General features: G+C 42.9%; 1 protein-coding gene across 2 annotated transcripts; it reads left to right on the top strand.

The window, feature by feature from the left end:
* Positions 1 to 17,939: 17,939 nt before the first annotated feature.
* Positions 17,940 to 22,110, top strand: LOC148041332 (metalloendoproteinase 2-MMP-like). 2 transcript variants are annotated; one of them, XM_087678975.1, is made up of 2 exons: positions 17,940 to 20,278; positions 20,422 to 22,110. In XM_087678975.1, the coding sequence occupies exon 2, from the start codon at positions 20,827 to 20,829 to the stop codon at positions 21,949 to 21,951; it is 1,125 nt and encodes a 374-aa protein (XP_087535101.1). In that variant the 5' UTR covers positions 17,940 to 20,278; positions 20,422 to 20,826; the 3' UTR covers positions 21,952 to 22,110. The 2 variants fall into 2 exon arrangements, with proteins under 2 accessions (XP_087535101.1, XP_087535096.1); XM_087678970.1 differs by having other exon boundaries at positions 17,940 to 20,340.
* The last annotated feature ends 867 nt before the right edge of the window (positions 22,111 to 22,977 follow it).

Genomic DNA, 22,977 nt, shown 5'->3' with positions numbered 1-22,977 from the left:
GAATGCCATGGAGACACCAACATAATCCCAATATAGATTATTCCACACACACAATGAATATTAATTTTCAAGGAAAATCTATTACATTATTTGGTATGCATGCATCTCATATGTTTCCACTGCTTTCGCATACTCAAGCAAAACGTGCACTACGCAAGAATACTAAATCATATCTCATTTGGGTGAATGAATTGCACGCAAAAGAAACTCATATGCACCCTAGGCATAAGGAATTTCTTGCATATTTTAAGGATTGTTTTGCAGAAGACCTACCACCAGGTTTACCTCCATCACGTCCAGAAGACCATAAGATTGACCTAATACCTGGCACACAACCACCTTGCAAAGCCCCATATAGGCACAATCAAATAGAGCAAAAAGAAATCCAGACTCAAGTAGAAGAATTACTAAATAGAGGTTTAATTCGACCTAGCAGTTCTCCATTCGGTGCACCTGTGCTCTTAGTCAAGAAAAAGAATAATACTTATCGGATGTGTATTGACTACCGAGCATTAAGCAAGATCACTGTAAAGAATAGGTATCCTATACCTAGAGTTGATGACCTTATGGACAAACTGCAAGGATCTTCTATATTTAATAAAATTGACCTTAAATCTGGATATCATCAGGTGAGGTTAGATAGATCCGACATATTTAAGACTGCATTCAGGACACAGTTTGGCCATTACGAATTCTTAGTTATGCCATTCGGATTAACTAATGCACCTGCCACTTTCAGTAGAATGATGAATCGTATTTTTCTAAAATATCAATATTGTGTGATTGTTTTCTTTGATGATATTTTAGTATTCAGTCAAAGTGAAAAAGAGCATTATGAGCATTTATCATTAGTTTTTCAATTACTGAAAGAAAATCAATTGTTTGCAAATCCTGACAAGAGTGAATTCTTTAAGACAGAAATAGAATATCTAGGTCATATTGTATCAGAAGAAGGAATAAAAGTTGATCCTCAGAAAATTGACGCAATATTGCATTGGCCTATTCCTAAAAATGTACATGAATTACGCTCATTCCTTGGTCTTGCTAGTTTCTATAGGAAGTTTGTACGTAATTTCTCATTACTTGCTTTACCACTGACCAAACTTCTTAAGAAAGGCATTGTTTATCAATGGACTGAAAACCAGCAGAAATCCTTTGATTTACTTAAACGTGCATTGACCAATGCCCCTGTTCTACAATTGCCTGACTTTAATAGACCATTCTTTCTAGTTGTGACCGATGCTAGCGGATCAGGAATAGGAGCCGTGTTAATGCAAGACAACCATCCAATAGCATATTCTAGTTCTAAGCTGAAACCCTCTGAGCTCAAATATTCCACTTATGACAAGGAACTCTTAGCAGTTGTCCAAGCATTGAAACAATGGAAGCATTATTTAATGGGTTCAGAATTCATGATAAAGACAGACCAGCAAAGCATTAGACATCTACTTAGCCAACCCCAAATTTCTGACCGCCATATCAAATGGGCTTCATTCATTCAAAGTTTCCATCCTATCATTCAATACCAACCTGGAAAAGAAAATGTAGTTGCCGATGCATTAAGTAGAAGACCTGCAATTCATAACATTTCTATCATATCTTTTGATTCTTTGATTGCTATGAAAGACACATATCACCAGGATATTACTTTTCATTCTGATTGGCAAAAATTAGTTCAAAATAATTTCATTCCTGTTGATTCATTGTCATATAATGATGGATTCATGTTCTTTGAAAAGAGACTGTGTGTTACTATTCCATTCCGATCTTTTGTTTTGAATGAAATTCATTGTCCCCCATATCAAGGTCATAGAGGTATCATTTCTACATTACGCATGTTAACTGAAGATTTTTATTGGCCGCATATGGATGCAGATGTGTCTAATTTTGTTTCTGAATGTCTGATTTGTCAAAGAATAAAAAGACATCATGGTAAACAGTATGGGTTATTAATGCCTTTATCTATTCCATCTAAACCTTGGGAACATATATCTATGGATTTCATTACTGGTTTACCAAATACTAAATTTAACCATGACATGATTTGGACAATTGTAGATAGATTTAGTAAGCAAGCATATTTCATTGCATGTAAGAAAACTTTAACAGCATCACAAGCAGCACAGTTATTTTTGAAAACTGTTTTTACTAACCATGGATTGCCGAAAGTGATTATTTCAGATAGAGATTCTAGATTTTGTAATAATTTCTGGATTACACTGTTTGCAAATCTAGGCACAAAGATTGATTTCTCATCTGCATTTCATCCAGAAACAAATGGACAAACAGAAGCCACAAATAGCACTATTTTAGATCTTTTACGTGCATACACTATCTCTAAACCTCAGACATGGGATACTCATTTGCATTTATTACAGTTTGCTTACAATAATACACCGCACACATCTACAAAGAAAGCACCTTTTGAAGTTATTTATGGACATAGATTATCTACACCTGTTGCATCTTTGTCTAATAGAATACAAAGTGCCGATGATATTGCTGTTATGCATAACACTATTTTTGATGAAGTAAAGGATATGATTGCTAAAGCCCAACAATCATATACCAAACAAGCCAACAAGAAAAGACAAGCCATGAATTTCAAAGTAGATGATTATGTTTGGCTTAGAATAGAAAAGCGTAGACTGCAAAGTGTAGATAGACATCCAGTTGTCAAATTAGCCCCTAGATTCTACGGACCATTTAGAATCATTCATAAGATTAATGCCAATGCATTCAAGTTAGAACTGCCATCACATTGGAAAATTCATAATACCTTTCATATTAGTTTATTGAGACCATTTAGAGGACAATTACCTATCCACCCTGTCTATGAAAACCCACCTTTACTAGAAGAAGAGACTGAAATCCTTGAACCAGAAGCCATCATAGACACTGATTACATGACCACTAGAACTGGCCGAAGGTACTCTAGATATCTCGTGAAATTTAAGAACCATCCTGTAGAAGAAGCACAATGGATGCACGCTAGAGACCTAAATGCTTTCCCCACTCTGTTAGCTCCACATTGAGCTAATAGCAATTGAGGTCAATTGCTATCCCACCCCGGGGGTATGATGCCAGGAGGCATATTCCACGGTGGATTCCGTGAGGTTTTACGGTGGATTCCGTAAACTTAGATGACCGGGGCTCATACGCAAAGAGGATTCTTTGTGCGAGAAGTTGATGGGGACGCCTGTCCTTTTCGGGCGTTTCATTAATTTAGTGTGTACATGGGTGATTCCATAGCGGGTGATTCCGCAAAATGCATATTAAATTAATAAACGTTTATGAGTTTAGAGTGCGCACTCGTAATAAATTAAGGTTAGGATTTATTTCTAACCAGTTGATTTATTTATGTAGCTGAAGACTGCTAGGTTAGGATTTATTTCTAACCAGTTGATTTATTTATGTAGCTGAAGACTGCTAGGTATTCACTTTTGTCGGTTTAATTGTGTTATTTTACTAACGATTGTGAATGCTTCAGTTGATGTGTAGAGATAGCAGCAGTGGCGGAGGAAAGCATTGGAGTCTAGCGGGTTTCCGACCTTTGGATATATTTTGATAGGCGCCACGCCTATATTTTGATTATGTCTATAGAGACATCGACTATTTATTATTATTTTGTATGCGCTTATGCGCCTGGATATGTTATTTTTATTTGGACATTGAGATTGGGCGTGCCAGACTCTTTGGGCACCGTCCATTAGCTTTATTTTCCTATTTTTGGTAGAAAGCAAACTCAAAAGCTAAAAGCTTGTATATTTTTGTAATTGGGCTATTTTTGAGCAAAAAGATTGAAAATATATATTAAATACATGCTTTGTGAAGCGCTCACACAAGGCATGGGGGAGATTCAACCCAATTTGTCTCTTGTCTCATGTCGTGCTTGTTTTTACATTGATTTTTGTGCTAAAAAGTAGAGTGCTTTGTTCTTGGGGACCTTTGGGAATTCACTACGTGAGCTACCTGCGTCCGATCTGCGCACCAAGTCTTTCCCTTTCTCTCTCTCTACTCTTTGAACATGGTATCAGAGCTTCATCCATGAGGCTATGGGAGAATGGGCATGACAACTTGCAAATGAAGCCATAGTCAAAGGAAGGAATCAGCATGGACTGCCTTTTGAAAATCGTGGACTGCCTCGTGAAAATCAGCAACCCGTATCTGAAAATCTACGTTTGCTTATCTGAATGGACAGCAACCTGTATCTGAAAATCTGCGCCTACTGATCTGAATGGACAACAACCTGTATCTGAAAATCTGTGCATGCTGATCTGAGTGGACAGCAACCTGTCAATCTTCAGTGGGGCACTTGGACAAGGTTCATAGAGCATGTATGCTCACTATTGAAGATATTTGAAGTGTGCAAGGAGTAAATGCTTGTGTGGGAGCTCTGTTATGAGCTGGAGTGACAGACACAAACCTGTAATCATTTTTGAACTGCTGTAAACATGAATGGACAGCATGCATTCAGTCATCACTGACACACAGGAGCCTTGTACTACACTCAGAAGGCATCTTTGGAGCATAAGAATGTGTCAAAGCATGTATACATTGGATCAAATGTCTTGGAGCTGAGATCTCTTGCTCAGAATACTCAGATCTGAAAATCAATGACAGGCTGAAAACTGTCATACACAGTTGCTCAGAATACTCAGATCTGAAAATCAATGACAGGCTGAAAACTGTCATACACAGTTGCTCAGAATACTCAGATCTGAAAATCAATGACAGGCTGAAAACTGTCATACATAGTCAATGACAAGTACTGTGCATTACTGAAGCAATACAGGTCATCTTGGGGGTTCCATCATCTATATGAACTGGCCTATACATGCTGAATGCATGGAGAATTGAAGCAAGCAATGAGCATCATTCAAAACTGAATTTTGAAGCTGAAATAAATGCAGTTACACTGTCCTGGTTAATTACAAATAGCTCATGAGGTTTATGCCATTGGTCAATGAAGACAGGTTGTCTATGCCTAGTCAAATGCTCATGAATTGAACTTGCCACTACAAAGTAAATGTATGACATGGTCAAAAGACATTTTGGAGCTGCTTGGAGCTTGGTATGCTGAATTCTGGTTGACTGCAACCTAAAACTGAATTTGTTGACACACTCAGTTTTGGACTTGAAATTACTACTGGTTACTCATAGTTTACAGTTTTCAGACTGCATGTATATACCCTAGCAGTGAGGTTACATAAGCTTAAGCTGAAGCAAACACATAGCTTATGTATTGACAGTTATATCTACAATTGAGACCACTTGTTTGTGGGTTGTTTTGGGGTGTCAGTGGGCTGAAATACCCTGGTTTTTTTCTACAATTTAGTGTAGAAAACTGTCATAAACTGTTACGGACTGAATTTAGTCAGTCATACTTATTGGACTGGAGGGAGTCAGGCACTTGATAGACAGTCTATTGCATCATGGCTAATGCACATGGGACTGACAATATCACTCAGATAGTTGGAGAGAAGTTGGATAATAAGAACTTTACATTATGGAAATTCAGAATGAAAAACTTTCTGGTTGGCAGAGGTTATTGGGATTTATGTACAGGAGATGAAGTTGCTCCTGAGTTGCCTACACACAATCCAACAAATGAACAGAAAAGAGCCTACAGGCTATGGAATGAAAGAGTGTGCAAGGTGCTGCATTGGTTTTCCTTATGTATATCTGATGCTATGGTAATTCAAATCACTGGATGTGAGACTCCGAAGGATGCTTGGGACATACTAATGAAAAATTATGGAACCATAACACATGCAAGAAAGATCCAGTTGAAACAGCAGTTCAACAACATGTCTAGGAATGGCAAGACCATCTAGATGTATACCACGGAGATTAAGACCATAGCTGATCAACTTGCTACTATTGGCTCAAGTGTATCAGAAGATGATATGATTGCTGTTGCTTTGAATGGCTTAGGCAAAGAGTACAAAGCTTTTGACACTTCCATTTTTGTCAGAGAAGAGCCCCCTAGCTGGGAAGAGCTAGTTGCTTTGTTGCTGCATGAGGAAGTCAAACTTGGTTTGAATACAGGTTCTAGTGCATCTCAGAGTAGAGATACTATGTTGTAATCTAGCCAGCGTGGCAGAGGATCTAGAGGTCGTGGTTCATTTCGAGGTCGTGGTGACACTCGTAATACTTATGGACAGCAACAGCAGCAGAGTAATTGGCATGGTGCAAATACACAAGGCCAGCGTGGATCTAGTGGGTTTAGAGGCAGGGGGAGATCACCCCGAGGTAGAGGTGGTGGTTCTGGTTCATGGCAATCGTCTGATCAGTCCAACAAGGAGACAAGGACTGTCATTATTGTGGTAAGTATGGGCACATAGCGAAGGAATGTTACAAAAAGCAGAATGACATGAAGACAAAAGGGGAATAGCATGGACACTATGCATCTTCAGTGGTGCTCATGATGAGTCAGTTGATAGACTCTTTGCCATGCAGCATGTATCTAAAAATGCATCGAGACATGATAGAGATGACATATGGTACATTGACTCTGGAGTGTCAAACCACATGACCCCGCATGGAGAGTGGTTTGATGAGATGGTTGCAGGTACACATGGTCATGTATGTACTGGGGATGATACCCAACATGACATAAAGCATAAAGGGATTGTTCCATTGATGATGCCTGATGGCAAGAAGAAAGGCCTACATGATGTCTTACATGTACCGACCATAACAAAGAATTTGTTGTCTGTGGGTCAAATGGCAGAACAGAATCTGCAAGTGAGGTTTAACAAGGATGGATGTTTCATTGAGGAGTATGGAAATGGCTGCAAGATAATTGCCAAGGGTAGAAGGGATGGCAGGATGTTTACTTTGGAAGCGACCATTCTTGAACTTAAAGCATCTATGTTTGCTCATGATGAGAGTGCCATCAAAGATGTAGAGATCTGGCACAAGAGAATCGGACATGTCAATGTACAAAAGCTGAAATCTATGCAGCAGAAAGAAGTAGTACTTGGATTACCTAAATTCAAGTATAATGATTTTGGTCATGTATGCCCTGCATGTTAGTTTGGGAAGCAGGCACGATTTCCTTTCATGAGACATGTAAAAAACAGCACTAGGCCTTTACAGTTGGTACGCTCTGATGTCTAGGGTCCTTCACATAATGCTTCCTTTGGCAGTGCATGATATTATGTCTCATTTATTGATGATTTCAGCATGTACACTTGGCTTTATATCTTGAAACATAAGGATGATGTGTTTGATGCATTCAAAGACTTCAAGAAACATGTTGAAAATGAATTGGGCTGTTATATATCATGTTTGAGATCAGATGGAGGAGGTGAATATGTCTCAAACTACTTTGACAGGTATCTTGCTAAACATGGGATCAGAAGACAGCTCACATGCAGTTATACACCGTAGCAAAACGGTGTTGCAGAGAGGAAAAACTGGGTTTTGATGGAGTCAGCTAGAGCTATGCTGAATAAAAAATATCTGCCAAATGGTTATTGGGCTGAAACAGTGGTGACTGCTGTATATCTGCTGAATCGAACCCCCACAGCAGGGATTCATGATGTCACTCCGTATGAACGGTTGTATGGTCATAAACCTGATATTTCACACTTGAAGGTATTTGGCAGCATTGCATATGTGCATATACTGGATGAGAAGAGGAAGAAATTGGATCCTAAGGCAGTGAAAAGTGTGTTTATTGGATATGCACAGGAACGGAAATCTTATAAGTGTTATGTACCTTCTACGCATGAGACACTCATAAGCAGAGATGTGGTATTTGATGAGTTAGCATCTTGGTATGGGAATCCTGTTGCAGTGCCTACTGATGGCTCACCCAGTATGAGTCATGCTAAAAATACTCCTGCAGAGAGTACTTCCATGACTGGTCAGACATGTGATGTATCATCTATAGTGAGTCCTTGGACAGGACGATTACGGAGTCGCACTACTGCATCCACTGACACGGATATGTCAGTGAGGGGGAAAACAGATAAGGGAAAAGAAAAGGTTTTTGAAGATGTAACAGGTCCACTCACTGCAGGTTATGATTCATCTAGCAGTGACAGCTTAGATAGTGAATTGGGGATTCCATCTGTTATGACGCCAGGTGCTAGACAGAGCCGTTATGTGCCGCCTCATGAGAGGCAAGCTCACAGTGAGCCACAGCTCAGGAGATCAGAGAGGGTCAGACAACCTGTTGACAGGTATACTTACACTGGATATTCAGCCCGTCATTATGCTTATATGACGAAAGTAACAGGTTTAGAGAACCAAGTAAGTTTGATGAGGCAGTTTCAGATGAGAATTGGCGTGCTGCTATGGATGAGGAATATTCAGCTTTGGCTGAAAATTGTACATGGGATTTGGTACAGTTACCTGAGGGCAAAACACCTATTGGATGCAAGTGGGTGTATAAGGTAAAATGTAAATCAGATGGATCATTGGAAAGATATAAGGCTAGGCTGGTTGCAAAAGGGTATGCACAGCAGTATGGTCTTGATTATGAGGAGACTTTCAGCCCTGTAGCAAAGATGGCTACAATTAGAACTGTGATTGCTTTGGCAGCAGCTAGAGGCTGGAAACTATGGCAGATGGATGTAAAGAATGCATTTCTCAATGGAGAATTACAGGAAGAGGTTTACATGGAACAGCCTGAAGGCTATGTACATCCAGAATTTCCAGCACATGTATGTCGGCTGAAAAAGGCATTCTATGGGTTGAAACAGGCACCCAGAGCATGGAATGCTCGCATCAGCAGTTATTTACAGCAACATGGTTTCCGATTGGGAGATGCTGATCATAGTTTGTTTGCGAAGAAGACAGATAGTGGCTATGTTTTCCTAGTTGTCTATGTTGATGACTTAATCATTACACGAGATGATGAAAATGGGATTGCTGAAATAAAGACATGTTTACAGACTGAATTTAAGGTTAAGGACCTTGGAGAGTTGAAATACTTTTTGGGGATTGAGGTTGTCTCTACACCTCGAGGCATATGGCTGCTACAGAAGCAGTATGCTCATGACATGTTACAGAAATATGGTATGGCTGATTGCAAGCCTATGGATACGCCTTTGGAGCAGAATGTCAAGCTGCAGATTGATGTTGGGACAGAGATTGAGAATGTTACTATGTACAGACAGATGGTAGGCAGCTTTATCTATCTCACGATCACTAGACCTGACTTGAGTTATGCTGTGGGGCTGATCAGTCAGTTCATGCAGAAGCCTCGCAAACCACACTTGGATGCAGTCAGAAGAATTCTGAGATATGTAAAGGGTACCACAAATCATGGGCTGTTTTATGCATATGGGAAAACCCTTGACTTGATGGGGTATACTGATGCTGACTAGGCTGGTTGCACATATGACAGGAAGTCAACCAGTGGCTATGCATTTGGATTGGGTAGTAGCATGATCAGTTGGCAGAGTAAGAAACAGCCTACAGTTGCATTGTCCAATATGGAAGCAGAGTATCGTGGTGCGACCTTAACGACCTGTGAAGCTAAGTGGTTACAGAAGTTACTGAATGACTTGGGAGTACACTTAGACAGCAAAGTCAAGCTGTACTGTGACAATTTGAGCAGTGTTATGTTAGCAAGAAATCCTGTTTATCATGCAAGATCAAAACACATTGAGGTTCACTACCATTTCATAAGGGAAATGGTTTTAGCATATCAGATTGACTTGGAGCATGTGAAGACTGAAGACCAGGTAGCAGACATCTTTACCAAATCACTTGGTAAAGATAAGTTCATTCACTTTAGACAGCTACTTGGAGTGATGCAGATGATTTGAGTTTTGTTTTTGAGCTTGAGGGGGAGTGTTAGAAATCAAGCTCACCGTCAGTGTGTCTTCATCTATGACAGCTAGTGTGTATAGCTGTCTACATGTGACTACATTAAATAAGTCGGGTTAGTAGTCGGTCAGTGACCTGACTAGAGTTAGTCAGTCTAGTCGACATTTACACTAGGTCACTTTATCTTGTAGTGTGTGTGTGCTTTTCAGAAGAGTGTGTGGAAATGAAGGAATGAGCTTCAGAGCCTGAAGGCTCATGGATATGGAGTCTTTCCCTTTCTCTCTCTCTACTCTTTGAACAACTAGCCATGCTATTATAAGGACTTTAGTGAGAGTCATGGAGCTCGATGCTGCCAATATAGATATTATGTTCCCACATTCATTGAGATCTCATATGTAGGTTGTATTCAATGTTTTCATGTTCATATGATGCCCTGACAAGAATCACAAGTATAAATGATCTCACACACATAAGATACCCTTTTGTCACCCTACATCAAGGATTCATAGCTCCTACCAAGTGGTCAAGAAATATTAGGCCAAGTAATTTTATTTGTGATGTGCATTCAATGTAATGATCTTTGTTAATTTTATACTATCTTTGTTTATAGTAATCTAGTGGTATAATTTATTCTACATTATAGGTGCAAGAAGAGAAGAGACTGGTTTGTCAGAGTGCAGCGATGCGGAAGCGTGGGATCGAGACTGAGAGAGAGAGTGAATGCAAAGAGAAGAGGGAGAGAGAAAGAGACAGTGGAAGATGAAGATCTGCTGTATAAAGTGTGCTATATACAAAGATATTCAGATATGTACACAGGCGCAGTGCGCGGGACTGCGTGTCTCCACCTCGATGATGCAACTTGCTGTTCACCTCGAAGTCCGTTGCAGTCTGCACGATCTCCAGCTTGAAATCTGCAAAATAGAAGTGTGTGGAAGACTGCAGAATGTCGGCTATAAATAGACAGCATGAATGCGCCCTGAAAAAACAGGTCGGCTGCATTAAATGCAGCTGACTGACCAGTACAAGTCGGACTACCACGTGGCAGTCCGACTGATCAATCCAACCAGGTTGTCGTACTGTACGGCCAGGAATCTGATCGCTAACACCCCCTCTCAAAGCCTGGACAGGGCAGAAGCCTGAGGGATCTGGCATATCTCCGAAGTAGAGCCTAGGGAAGCGCCTTCGTAAACAAATCTGCAAGATTGTCCTCCGTCTTGCAGTACTCCACAGCTATGGTCTCATCCAGAAGCTTCTCCCTGAGGAAGTGGTACTGGATCTCTATGTGCTTTGTCCGGGCATGGAAAACAGGATTCTGTGCCAAGGCAATGCAACTCTCATTGTCGCATTGCAGCAAAGTAGGACGAGTCTGGGGGCAGCCAAGCTCCTCCAACAATCTCTGAAGCCGCACACCCTCACAAGTGGTGGAAGACGCGGCCCGATACTCCGCCTTAGTTAGATGAAAGGGCTACCATGGCCTGCTTCTTGCTACTCCATGAGATAACACCTGCACCCAAGGTAAAACAATAGCCTGTAGTAGACCGCCTGTGGTCCACATTGCCAGCCCAATCCAAGTCGCTCCAACCTACAAGTACAAGATCTGAACCACCTGTGCTTGCTGTATAATGAATCCCTAAGTCAGATGTCCCCCTCAAATACCGAAGTATCCTCTGGGCAGCCTGCCAATGCACCGTCTGAGGTTCACTCATGAACCCGGCCAAGAGACCAACAACAAAACAAAGATCAACATGAGTGTTAAGGAGCCAGATCAATGATCCAATCAACTGACAGTAGGGGGAAGCATCTGCCAAGGGAGAATTGGAATGTGAAGTGGCCTTCCAGTTCGGATCCATGGGAGTAGAAATGGTCCGACAATCCTCCATCGCAAAAGAAACCAAGAGCTCCTGTACACATCTCTGCTGAGAGATGAAAATCCCCCTCTGAGACTGATAAATATCATGGCCCAAGAAGAAGTGGAGGAGACCCAAGTCCGTCATCTCGAACGCCTGATGTAAAGCTGTCTTCGTCTCTTTGACCTTCTGTGCATGATCACCTGTGACAATCAAATCGTCAACATACAACACAAAAAGCACACAACCAACCTCGGAAGTATGTACATAAAGCTGCGGATCAGCCTTGGAGCGCCGATATCCCACCAACTGTGACTGAAGGAACGAGTCAATCTTCTCGTTCCATGCACACGGAGCCTACTTGAGGCCATACAAGGCCTTCTTTAACTGATAGACTTGCTCATCTGAAGATCCAAAGCCAGGAGGCTGCTGTACATAGATCTCCTCCTTCAAATCACCATTGAGGAAGGCCGACTTCACATCCAATTGGTAGACAGGCCATCTCCTATGGCCAGCCAAGGCAAGAACAACTCGAATAGTCGCCATACGAGTAGTGGGGGAAAAAGTATCATGAAAATCAATCCCTGGGCACTGTGCAAAACCTTTAGCAACAAGGCGAGCCTTGTGCTTGTCCAAAGAACCATCGCTAAGGTACTTGGCCTTGAAGACCCATTTGACGCAATCACCTTCTTATTCGAGGGGCGAGGCATGAGATACCAAGTGCCATTCCTCTCAATAGCCTCCAACTCGGCTTCCATAGCTTTCTTCCATGGTGCAGACTATAAAGCCTCCTTCATGGAGGTGGGCTCTCGATCCTGCATAACATGGGTCATTAAACAATAGTTAGAACAAACAAGCTCCGTAGAATGTGCATAGTGCCTCCATGACTGTCACGGACCATCCTACGGTCCCCACTCCTCAGCGACCCCCTCGATCCCTGAATCACGGAGTGTGTCACGGGCCCAACGAGGAGGAGGCCGGACCTCTCCTCGTCTCTCTCCACCATCAGCTGAAGACTCTGGGATATCCACCGGTGGTAAGTCCTCGGGGGTGACCGGTGGAACAGTAGACTCTGTATCGGAAACAGAATCGGAATCAAAAGGCCCTGGCTCTAAAGGAACTGTCTCGGGAGCCCAACTCTCCCCTGGATCTCCAAGAACGAGATGCTCCTCACCCTCTGCTATGGCCGGAACCTCCACAAACTGCACATCTCGACTGGTGTACACATCCCGCTTGATGAGATCATACAAACGATAGCCTTGGGACTGAGAGCTGTAGCCAACAAACACCTATCTTCGGGAAGCCGCTTCAAATTTATCACGATGAGTCTTGGGAATGTGAACATAAGCATCACACCCAAAAACCCTGAAATAAGAAACATCGGGCTTAGTCCCAAAGTAAGCCTCAAAAGGTGTCATCCCATTAACGGCCAAAGTGGGGGATCTGTTGAGGATATGGACTGCAGTAGCCACAGCCTCGGCCCATACAAATTGAGGTGTCTGTCAGTGCTCCATCATGGTGCATGCCATCTCGAACACACTTTGGTTCTTTCATTCAAGAATGCCATTTTTTTTAGGAGTGTTGGTGTTAGCAAACTCTTGGCGAATACCTTTATTTGCACAAAAACGAGCAAACTCATTAGAAACAAATTCACCACCCTTGTCAGATCGCAAGGTCTTCAAGCGCTGGCCCGATCGGTTCTCCTCAAAGAGAAGCCAATCCTTGAAGTGGGAGAAAGCCTCTGACTTCAATGCCAAGAAATAGGCCCAAGTCATCCTGCTGTAGTCATCTACGATCAACATGAAGTACGAGCTCCCTTTCAAGGACTCGTTCCTCATAGGGCCACAAAGATCCGTAGATACAAGCTCCATTGGGGAAGTAGACCATCGCGAAGCTTTGTTGGGAATCGCATCCCTATGTTGCGTCCCACGAATGCAGGAGACGCATGGCTGCTGGCTCACCACTATGTCTGGCAACCCTCGAACAAGTTGTCCACGTGACGCCCTCCGAAGATAATCATAGTTGAGGTGACCAAACCGAGCATGCCATAGCTCTGACTGTGTCTGAGAGGTAAGAAGAAGAGTAGGGAGAGCGGTAGAAGACGTCAATTTGTAGATGATGTTCTCCTCATATCCTAATGAGAGAGCCTTCCTTGACCCATGATCAAGGACTCACACAGAATCACTGTCAAACTCCACCAAAAGTCCAAGTGAACAAATCTTATGAACTGAAAATAGATGATACCCTAAACCTGGCACATGCAAGACCTCTAAGGTATGAGTACCACCACGTCCATCTGGAATAAGTTGCATCTCACCCCGTCCGGCAATAAACACTGAAGAGCTATCTCCGATGAGAATCTGCCCACGCGAAGGTCGCAACTGGGCAACACCAACTGATGAAGGAGTCATGTGCTGGAGGCACCACTGTCAACGATCCACTCTCGAGCCTGGGAAGCTGTCATCGCAGCATCAGAAGCCTTCGGTGTAGAGTCCTCAATGACTGCTAGATGAAGAAATGTAGCTAATGAGGGTGCAGCCACCGCTCCAGAATCCTTCATGTCCTTCTTGTGGGTGTCCTTCTTGTCTTTGTCGGGGCAATCCTTCTTCCAATGGCTGGTCTTACCACAAATATGGCATGTGGATTCTTTTTCCTTGTCCTTCTTTGACTTGTTGTCCTCCTTCTTCTTCTTTTGGTCCTTCTCGTTCTTCTGAGAGGCTTGACCTGTCAAAGCTTCCGACTTGGAAGCATGCTATCCCTTTAGTTGTTCCTCTTGGTCCAAGACCATAGGAACCAGCTCTTCCCACCGAAGAGTAGACTCACGCCCCGAAGCAATAAGGGCGGATTAAAAATCACCGAGTCATGGCGGCAACTGGAACAAGAGTGTGATCGCCATGTCTTCGGAGGAAATCAGCTTCCCCACATTCTGAACCTGCATCTGAAGCTGTCTAAGCTTGTTCATGTGCTCCTGCAACGAAGAAGACTTGTTCACGGACAAGGTCTGCATCTACACCTCCAAAGAAACCCACTTCATAAGGGTCATCTGATTATACATCTAGTCAAGCTCCAGCCATATCTCCCGAGCCACCGTCAAGTGCTCGATGTGGGCTATCACGGCTGTAGTACAAGACAGAAAAAGAAAAGAACGAATCCGTGCATTCAGTTTGTCCCAGTGAGACTGTGCCTTGGCTAACTCTGCACAAGCATTGGAAGAGAGTTTGGACTCACCTCACTGAGGGCTGGTTGATCTCCTCCTGTACAAGCTCTGCCAAATCATAAGACTCAAGGATGGCCAACATCATCACGCGCCAGATGCGGTAATTGTCGCCATTGAGCTTTTGATCTGCAGGAAGAGCCAGTGAGACAGGCACCTTCCAATCCATGATCGTGTGGAACTCCAAGTCAATCTCTGTAGACATCTTCACCTATAATGCCTTCACAAACTCAAAAGCAGCTCCCTTTGACTATGAAAATGTAGCCTGCTAGGGCTCTTTCTTCTGTGTCCTGTACCTTCTTCACCCCGCCGGAGGCGATGAAAAAGCAAAACTTGCACTTGAAAGCAGAAAACTCAGCCTTCCTCCTCTTCAAACAGTAGTAACAACAGCAAATCCACCAACTGGACTCCTTTCCTGCGTGCCCACACTCGCTTCAGCCTTGTTCCGATGCGCAGCCCTCTCGCTTGCCCTCGAACGTTGGAAACGCAGCCTTGTGTCACGATGGAATCTCCTCTTCAGGTAGGTTCTTCACTCAGTCAGCCCTTCTTCACTGCTCTGATACCATGTCAAAGTGCAGTCATGCGGAAGCGTAGGATCAAGATTGAGAGAGAGAGTGAACGCAGAGAGAAGAGGGAGAGAGAAAGAGACAATGGAAGATGAAGATCTATTGTATAAAGTGTATTGTATACAAAGATATGCAGATATGTACACGGGCGCAATGCACGGGACTACGTGTCTCCACCTTGACGATGCAACCTGCTGTTCACCTCGAAGTCCACTGCAGTGCGCGATCTCCAGCCTGAAATCTGCAAAACAGAAGTGTTTGGAAGACTGCAGAATGTCAGCTATAAATAGCCAGCATGAATGCACCCGGTCGGACTGCCATGTGGTAGTCCGACCAGGCTGCCGTACTGTATGGCCAAGAATCTGATCGCTAACACTACCATGCCAATGCAAGAACATATTGTAGCTTCACTTGCCTAAGTTACGCATGGAGATCAAAATTTCCAAATCATTTTGGGGAGAAAGAGAAAGTTTCACTTTAATTAGCTAATTTAGAGAAAGTTTTCTTTTTCATTGATGTTTGAGCTCTTTTGCTTTAGTTGGATACATTTTGATCTATATATTATTGTTGATATCCGAAAATGGACTTTACGTCTTGATATTCTTATTTTGCTATATTTTTGTATTTAGTGAGGTACATAGTTTGATTCTCATGGAAATAATGTGTGAGGCAATGTGTGTGTGTGTGTGTGTGTGTGTGTGTGTGTGTGTGACACGATAAACAAGAAATTAGAATAACAAATTATGCAAGCAAATGGCATATTTATTCCTTTCACAATGTTGCTTCATAACAACTTTGTCGAATGGACACTCAAATCAATGTGACGGATAAGGACGATTAGCCCTTGGTTCATATGCAAGTTTGTACAAGCCCTCATTCTAGAAAGGTTTTTAGAAGATTTCAGAACATTCTAGACAATTCTAAAAGATTTGAGAAAGTACTAGATGATTCAAGAAGGTCCTAGATAATTCTTTGGAAAGTTCTAGAAAGTACTAGATGATTCTAAGAATGTTCTAGATAATTCTTTGGAAAAGTCTAGAAAAAATCTACATCAATGGTTACATCACATTGAAAATGTCATCACTTATGTTAATGATTCTTATGTAATCAATGATGTCATCATCTAGGAGCTTTCACATAACCTCCTTAATTCTAGTATAAATAGGGGTATTAGGTTATAAGTCCTTCCGTCTTGCCAAACTATTATGAGCATGCCAAGTGCTCTTCAAGAGCGAGGAGATTGCTCTCACAACTTACAAGATTTTAATGGATGCTCCCCTTGGTTCGTATGCAAGTTGGTAGAACTCTTGTTGTTAAAAGATTTGAGAAAGTACTAGACAATTCTAAGAAAGTTCTAAATAATTGTTTGGAAAGTTTTGTAAGAGGCTTACATCAATACTGTCGCATGTCATCACTTATGTCAATGATGCATATGTCATCAATTATATCATCATCTAGAAGCATCCCCTTAACCTCCTCAATTCTAGTATAAATAGGGGTCTTGGGCTACAAGCTCTTCAATTTTGCTTGCACCTGGTTGTAAGGCCCATGTGAGGTGAGTCGTCTTCAATTCTTGTCTCTTTCTAATCTTGTATTGTAATCATTACCATGCTCTTATGAGTATTCTCTTGTAATCAAGTTCTCTTGTAATTGAGTTATCTCACAATTAAGTTCTAGTTAAATTTATCTTTCAAGTTCTTCTCTTGTAATTTGTGAGAGCAATCTCCTCGCTCTTGAAGAGCACTTGCCGTACTCATAACACTTTGTGCAAAGAGTTGCCATGAAGTCACCTACCATTCCTTGCTAGGAAAGATGGGGAAAGCAAAATACAATGTGTGGGAAAGATGTGCTTGAATAAATAAAGGTGGGTTAGAAAAGTCAAAAAGACTTTGTGGTAAAGATCAAATATTCACACATGTTATGATTTTAGCATTGTTCTAAAGATACGTATACATTTATCTTTTTTTGGAACAATTGCTTAGTATATGTATACTTTTATGTAAGTGTTATGGTGTATTACAAAATTATTAGAAAAATGTGAGAGAGAGGTACAATTGTGTGTGTGTGTGTGAAAGAGAGAGAGAGAGAGAGAGAGAGAGAGAGAGAGAGAGAGAGAGAGAGAGAGAGAGAGAGAGAGAGAGAGAGAGAGAGAGAGAGAGAGAGAGAGAGAGAGAGAGAGAGAGAGAGAGAGAGAGAGAGAGAGAGAGAGAGAGAGAGATACAACTAAGAGAGAATATAGCCTCATGCGTCTACATCTCTTTGTTAGCACAATGTTGTGTACTCCTTTCAGATCACACACACACACACACACACACACACACACACACACACACACTCTCTCTCTCTCTCTCTCTCTCTCTCTCTCTCTCTCTTTGTTTGTATAGTATGCCACACACATATGGACATGTGCACACACACATGCGCGCGTGCGCACACACACACACACACACACACACACACACACACACTCTCTCTCTCTCTCTCTCTCTATGCTCACATAAAGTAACATAGGGTATGCTTAGTTGGCAAGTGGCAGTGGAAGTAGTGGCATGAGAGAGAGAGAGAGAGAGAGAGAGAGAGAGAGAGAGAGAGAGAGAGAGAGAGAGAGAGAGAGAGAGAGAGAGAGAGAGAGAGAGAGAGAGAGAGAGAGAGAGAGAGAGAGAGAGAGAGAGAGAGATATGCATACACACAATAAACCAAAATATAATGTGTGGTGATGAAGTGAGAGTTTCTCATGATAGTGCTTGCAAAGCTACAATGAATCGGCCTAGCATGGATAACACTAGAAGAGGTATATCTTTCTAATTGAGATGGTTAGGAGATGGCCTATATGCACTTAGCTTGTGGGCCAAGTGGGAAAGAGCTAATGTAGGTAGAGAAGTATATACCTAAGGCACTTTGCATCAGATAGTAAGTTCTCAGGTGCATCTAACCCATGGGGTCTAGTGTAGGGAATACTCTTGGAAATATTCCTTAGATGATTGTATGTCATACATATGGGTGGTGGTCATGGGTCAATAAGACTATGCAAGTAGTTAGTTAAGGAGAACATCCAAATAGACTAGCTCTTTACCATAGCTATTTAGCACTCACACCTTCTACGCTCATCACAAATTCTAAGCTTATCAATAAATAAGTAATTTACTTGTCATAGGTGATAAAACACTTATTTATCAATATAGAGTGTCATCATCTCATAACCACACAAAATAATCGATAGTATTTACTTGCACCATGATAATTTTAACAAAATATATAGATATAAATAGTAGAGGAAACAAAAAAAGGAAGAATGTTTTGTTCTTGATTGAGAGTAGAAATATATGCGACTCAGCTTACACCACATCATTATTATAGGTTCGAAAATATCCAAAAAATATTTAGCTAGCATCCACAAATCCTTTGTGTGGTTACTTGGGTTATCCTTCACAGATGATCAACTTAATATCTTATGAGTAATCACACCCCCAAGCTTATTAATGCATTAATGCAACCTAACTAACTCTTTGGTATGGGTGATCACACAATATAAAAATCCTTGGTTATGCTATCCTTGATTAGGCTTAGTAGATCATACACTTACGAGTACAATGCCCATGATATTTGTGACACACCCACAAAACCATTGTTGATATCTTTGCCATGACAAATATGGACAACAATGCACCATATGTAACAAATGGCTTTCAACTTTTAAAATGCTTGTTCGTGTCTTGTTAAAGATACCCAAGGAGCAAGGGAGTCACTTGGCTAATAGAGACCTCTATTGCATTTCATATGACATTACATTCTAATAAAGCCCAAAATACTAGTTTTGCAAACCTATTACTAAACTTGTGTCTCAATTAACATTAGAATTGAGTCCCATATTGTTTACATATTGTTCTAGTTCATGTAATACATCATAATGGTTGTCTAGAAAAGTGTAAACATCCCTTGTAGACTATATTTGTGAGAGAGTTCTACTACAACCATTGTGAGGTTCTTAACTTACTATAACCATAGATTTAACCAATATGATATCCATGTAGTGTTAGAGAGAGAGAGAGAGAGAGAGAGAGAGAGAGAGAGAGAGAGAGAGAGAGAGAGAGAGAGAGAGAGAGAGAGAGAGAGAGAGAGAGAGTGTGTGTGTGTGTGTGTGTCTTCACCCCACCTAGTGGTACATTCTCCATGCAAAACCTCACTTAGCAACATGCTTTGACACATTGAAAATGTCCACACACACACGCGCTCACACACACACATAGAGGATTGGAGTGGGGTCATTAAATGTGTCTAGATATGTTTGTTTTTGAACTTTTGTGATGCAAAAGCATATCTTGCTGTGACATCTTTTTCAAAACTTTAGACTTTTTGGAGCTATGGGAATTCTTGTACTCTTACAAGTTATTTGTATATAGAAATGAGGCTACCATGTTGTCTCAAAAATGTTTAATCATATCTATGAGGGGTTTAGTTTGAAAGTAGATTGGGTCAAGACTCAAGACTCCAAATAGATATGTAAGAGCCCCATCACACCCAAGGGCTATGGGGCTAACATGGGTTTTGTAAAACTCATTGCTGTTGCGCCCCATTACTTAAGTTTATGGTTTTTTTGACGAGACAACTAAACACTAGTATTAATGTGTTAGATACCCTCTTCTCATTGGTTGGTGAGCCCTGCAACTTTTCCCTTGACAAATTGCATGCATTAACCTTGTAAGCTCTTTGTTAGCAGTGTGTTTTTTGCAAAATGGTAATGAAAGCCCACTGCCCCTGCCACTCTGAGATATGTGGGGAAGTGGGGTCTCACTTCCCCCACTCCACCCGGGCACAACCTAGCTCTAAAGCTCAACGGTATTGGAAGTTGGCGAGTATGCTTGGTGAGATGCACAAAACTGACCTAGCTAGTCTTCTTCAAGTTTCGTAACCGGGCTGGGTCCAGGTTATATATAAGCGAATCGCGATGTTATTTTCTCTAATTAAGGTGATATCTTTTCGTATTTATTTAATTTTGTGTATACAGTGTGCACTGGCTGAAGGGAACCAAGTGCATTGATGGAGTCAGTGAAGGGTAGGTGCTTGGAGAGCATACGAAGACCCTGTCAACAGAACCAGTCCGCGTCGAGCGGCACGCAGAAGAAACCGCCTGAGATGGCGACAAATGAGACGCCAGGTCTCATCTCTCCGCTTCCCGTCAGGTTAAAACATACACACAGTTGATGCCCGGGCGGCCACAGCAGAACACTATATCCAGAATCACCGCTCTAACCAGCGCTACCGTTCTCGTTGGGAAGAGAACAGCCATCTCTCTCTCTCTCTCTCTCTCTCTCTCTCTGTGCTCCGTCGGTAACTCCGTCAATATCTTCCGTCAGTATCAGCTCCGTCAAGACAGTTGGACAGGACGGCGGATGCTTAGCTGCTGAGCCCAATGGGAAACCCCATCGACATCCGCCCACTTCTGCTTCTGATTCCGTTGCTGCTGGCCCTGCCGTCCTCGGGGCACGTTGCTTTGTCCCGCATCAGCATCCCGTCGTTGCTGGACGACTTCGTCGCCGGCGCGTGGACGGACTTCAAGAGCCTGCTGGACGCCCGCGCCGGCGACACGCGCGAAGCCCTGGTGGCCCTGAAGCGATACCTGGCGCAGTTCGGCTACCTGAATCTGACGGCGGGCGCCAACGTCACGGCTCTCTTTGACAACGACACGCTAGCCGCCGTCAAGCTATATCAGGAGAGCTTCAACCTGACGGCAACGGGGGTGCTGGACTTACAGACTCTGCTGAAGATGATAACGCCGCGGTGCGGGAGGGAGGACGTGGTGGGCGGGATACCGCTGATGCTACAGTCAACATCGACGGCGGGGGGCGAGGGAAGGGGGCTGGGGGTGGGGGTGGGGCGGTATGCCTTTTTCCCGGGGAGGCCGACGTGGCCGCAGGGGAGGCGGGCGCTGACGTACGCCTTCAGCGCCGTCAACGAGACGGCGAGGGTGGGGGCGGAGGCCAGGCAGGCGGCGTTCCGGGCGGCGTTCAGCGAGTGGGGGGCGGTGGTGCCGATAAACTTCACGGAGGCGGAGGACTACGGGATGGCGGACGTGAAGATAGAGTTCGTGTCGTACGGGCACGGGGACGGGGAGCCCTTCGACGGAGTGCTGGGCATCCTGGCGCACGCCTTCTCCCCGCCGGACGGCCGCTTCCACCTGGACGACTCGGAGTTCTGGTCGGCGGGACACGTGGACACTGGGCCGGCGCACCACGTGGACCTGCAGTCCGTGGTGACCCACGAGATCGGGCACCTGCTAGGGCTGGCGCACTCCCCCGTCCCGGACGCCATCATGTACCCCAGCATCGCCCCCGGCCAGATCAAGCTCCAGCTCCAGCCCGACGACATCCAGGGCGCCCAAGCCCTCTATGGTGTGAACCCCACCTACGACCCGAACGCCCCCCTGCCAGGTGTCCCCTCCGCACTCGCCGACGTCAACAACCTTGCCCCCCAGCCCTCTCCCCCTTCTCTCCTCCTCGTATGGCTTTTGCTGGTATTCCCCCTACTCCTCTTGTGACCCCGCCGTTCACACGCCCGCCGCCCCCCACCCAAAAACCCGCATGGCGACATGATGTGGGGAACCATCCACTCCCATTCACATTGTATTATTCCATACATTTTTGGCCTCCCCCATTGCCATTGTATACTTTTATATACATTTTATTGGCTTGCCCTATATAGCTTCATGCGAAGAGTTCCATCAATATTTTTCATCAATGCATAAATTCGATCGATGTAATCCTTTTCGAATATGAAACTAGACATTTTGTGTGTTTAATTAACCCTTTAGAAAACTATGTCAATGCATGAGATCGATTACATTTGTATTATAATTAAGCATGTGCTCTTATCCTTTCCAAGTCATAGATATACATGCATGTGTCATTAGTCAAAGCATGCCAACAAATTGCTTACTAACTATTGAATGAACATGTGTGCTTATTTATAGTTACCAAGTCATAGGTATACATCCATGTGTCATTAGTCAAAGCATGCAACAAAATACTTTTTAACCATTTAATGAGCTTACTATTACTCATGAGTGTTGCAAATTTACATATCGATAACTTCAACAAGAGTGCTCCCATTGACTCATGCATAGAAGAGCTTAATATTGTTATGATGATTATATATCAAAAGCTTTAACTCTTTTTCTCATGCACACCCAACAATCGAGAAGGGTGTTGATCATCAAGGCAGGGCAAACAGAACTCTATTGGAAGGGATATAGTCTATGGGGGTGCATATGAGGATGGGTATGCACCCATACTTCTAAAGCCAAGACTCTCATATGTTGGAAGGGATATAGTCTGTGGGGGTGCATATGAGGATGGGCATGCACCCATACTTCTAAAGCCAAGACTCTCATACGTTAAGCAAATAGGTAGGGAATTAATATATTTTGTATTTTTTGGTTTGTAGATTATTAGTAACCAAAGTAATATATAGGCAATGATTTTTGTATTTATCAATGGAGCACCTTTGGTGCACACGGTGATTTATTTTGTGGACTATTGCATTGATTAATTTGTTTGTTTATGCT

This window comes from Lygodium microphyllum, chromosome 1 (genome assembly GCF_053477565.2).
Source record: "Lygodium microphyllum isolate KBCC chromosome 1, Lygodium_microphyllum_v1.1.10, whole genome shotgun sequence".
NCBI classification, from domain to species: Eukaryota; Viridiplantae; Streptophyta; class Polypodiopsida; order Schizaeales; family Lygodiaceae; genus Lygodium; species Lygodium microphyllum.
Note: the sequence above shows the minus strand (reverse complement) of the source record. Positions and strands in the feature narration are given on the sequence as shown.

Bases quoted from the DNA above. Each gene is read 5' to 3' on its own strand.
- LOC148041332 (XM_087678975.1), top strand. From the start codon at position 20,827: ATGGGAAACCCCATCGACATCCGCCCACTTCTGCTTCTGATTCCGTTG.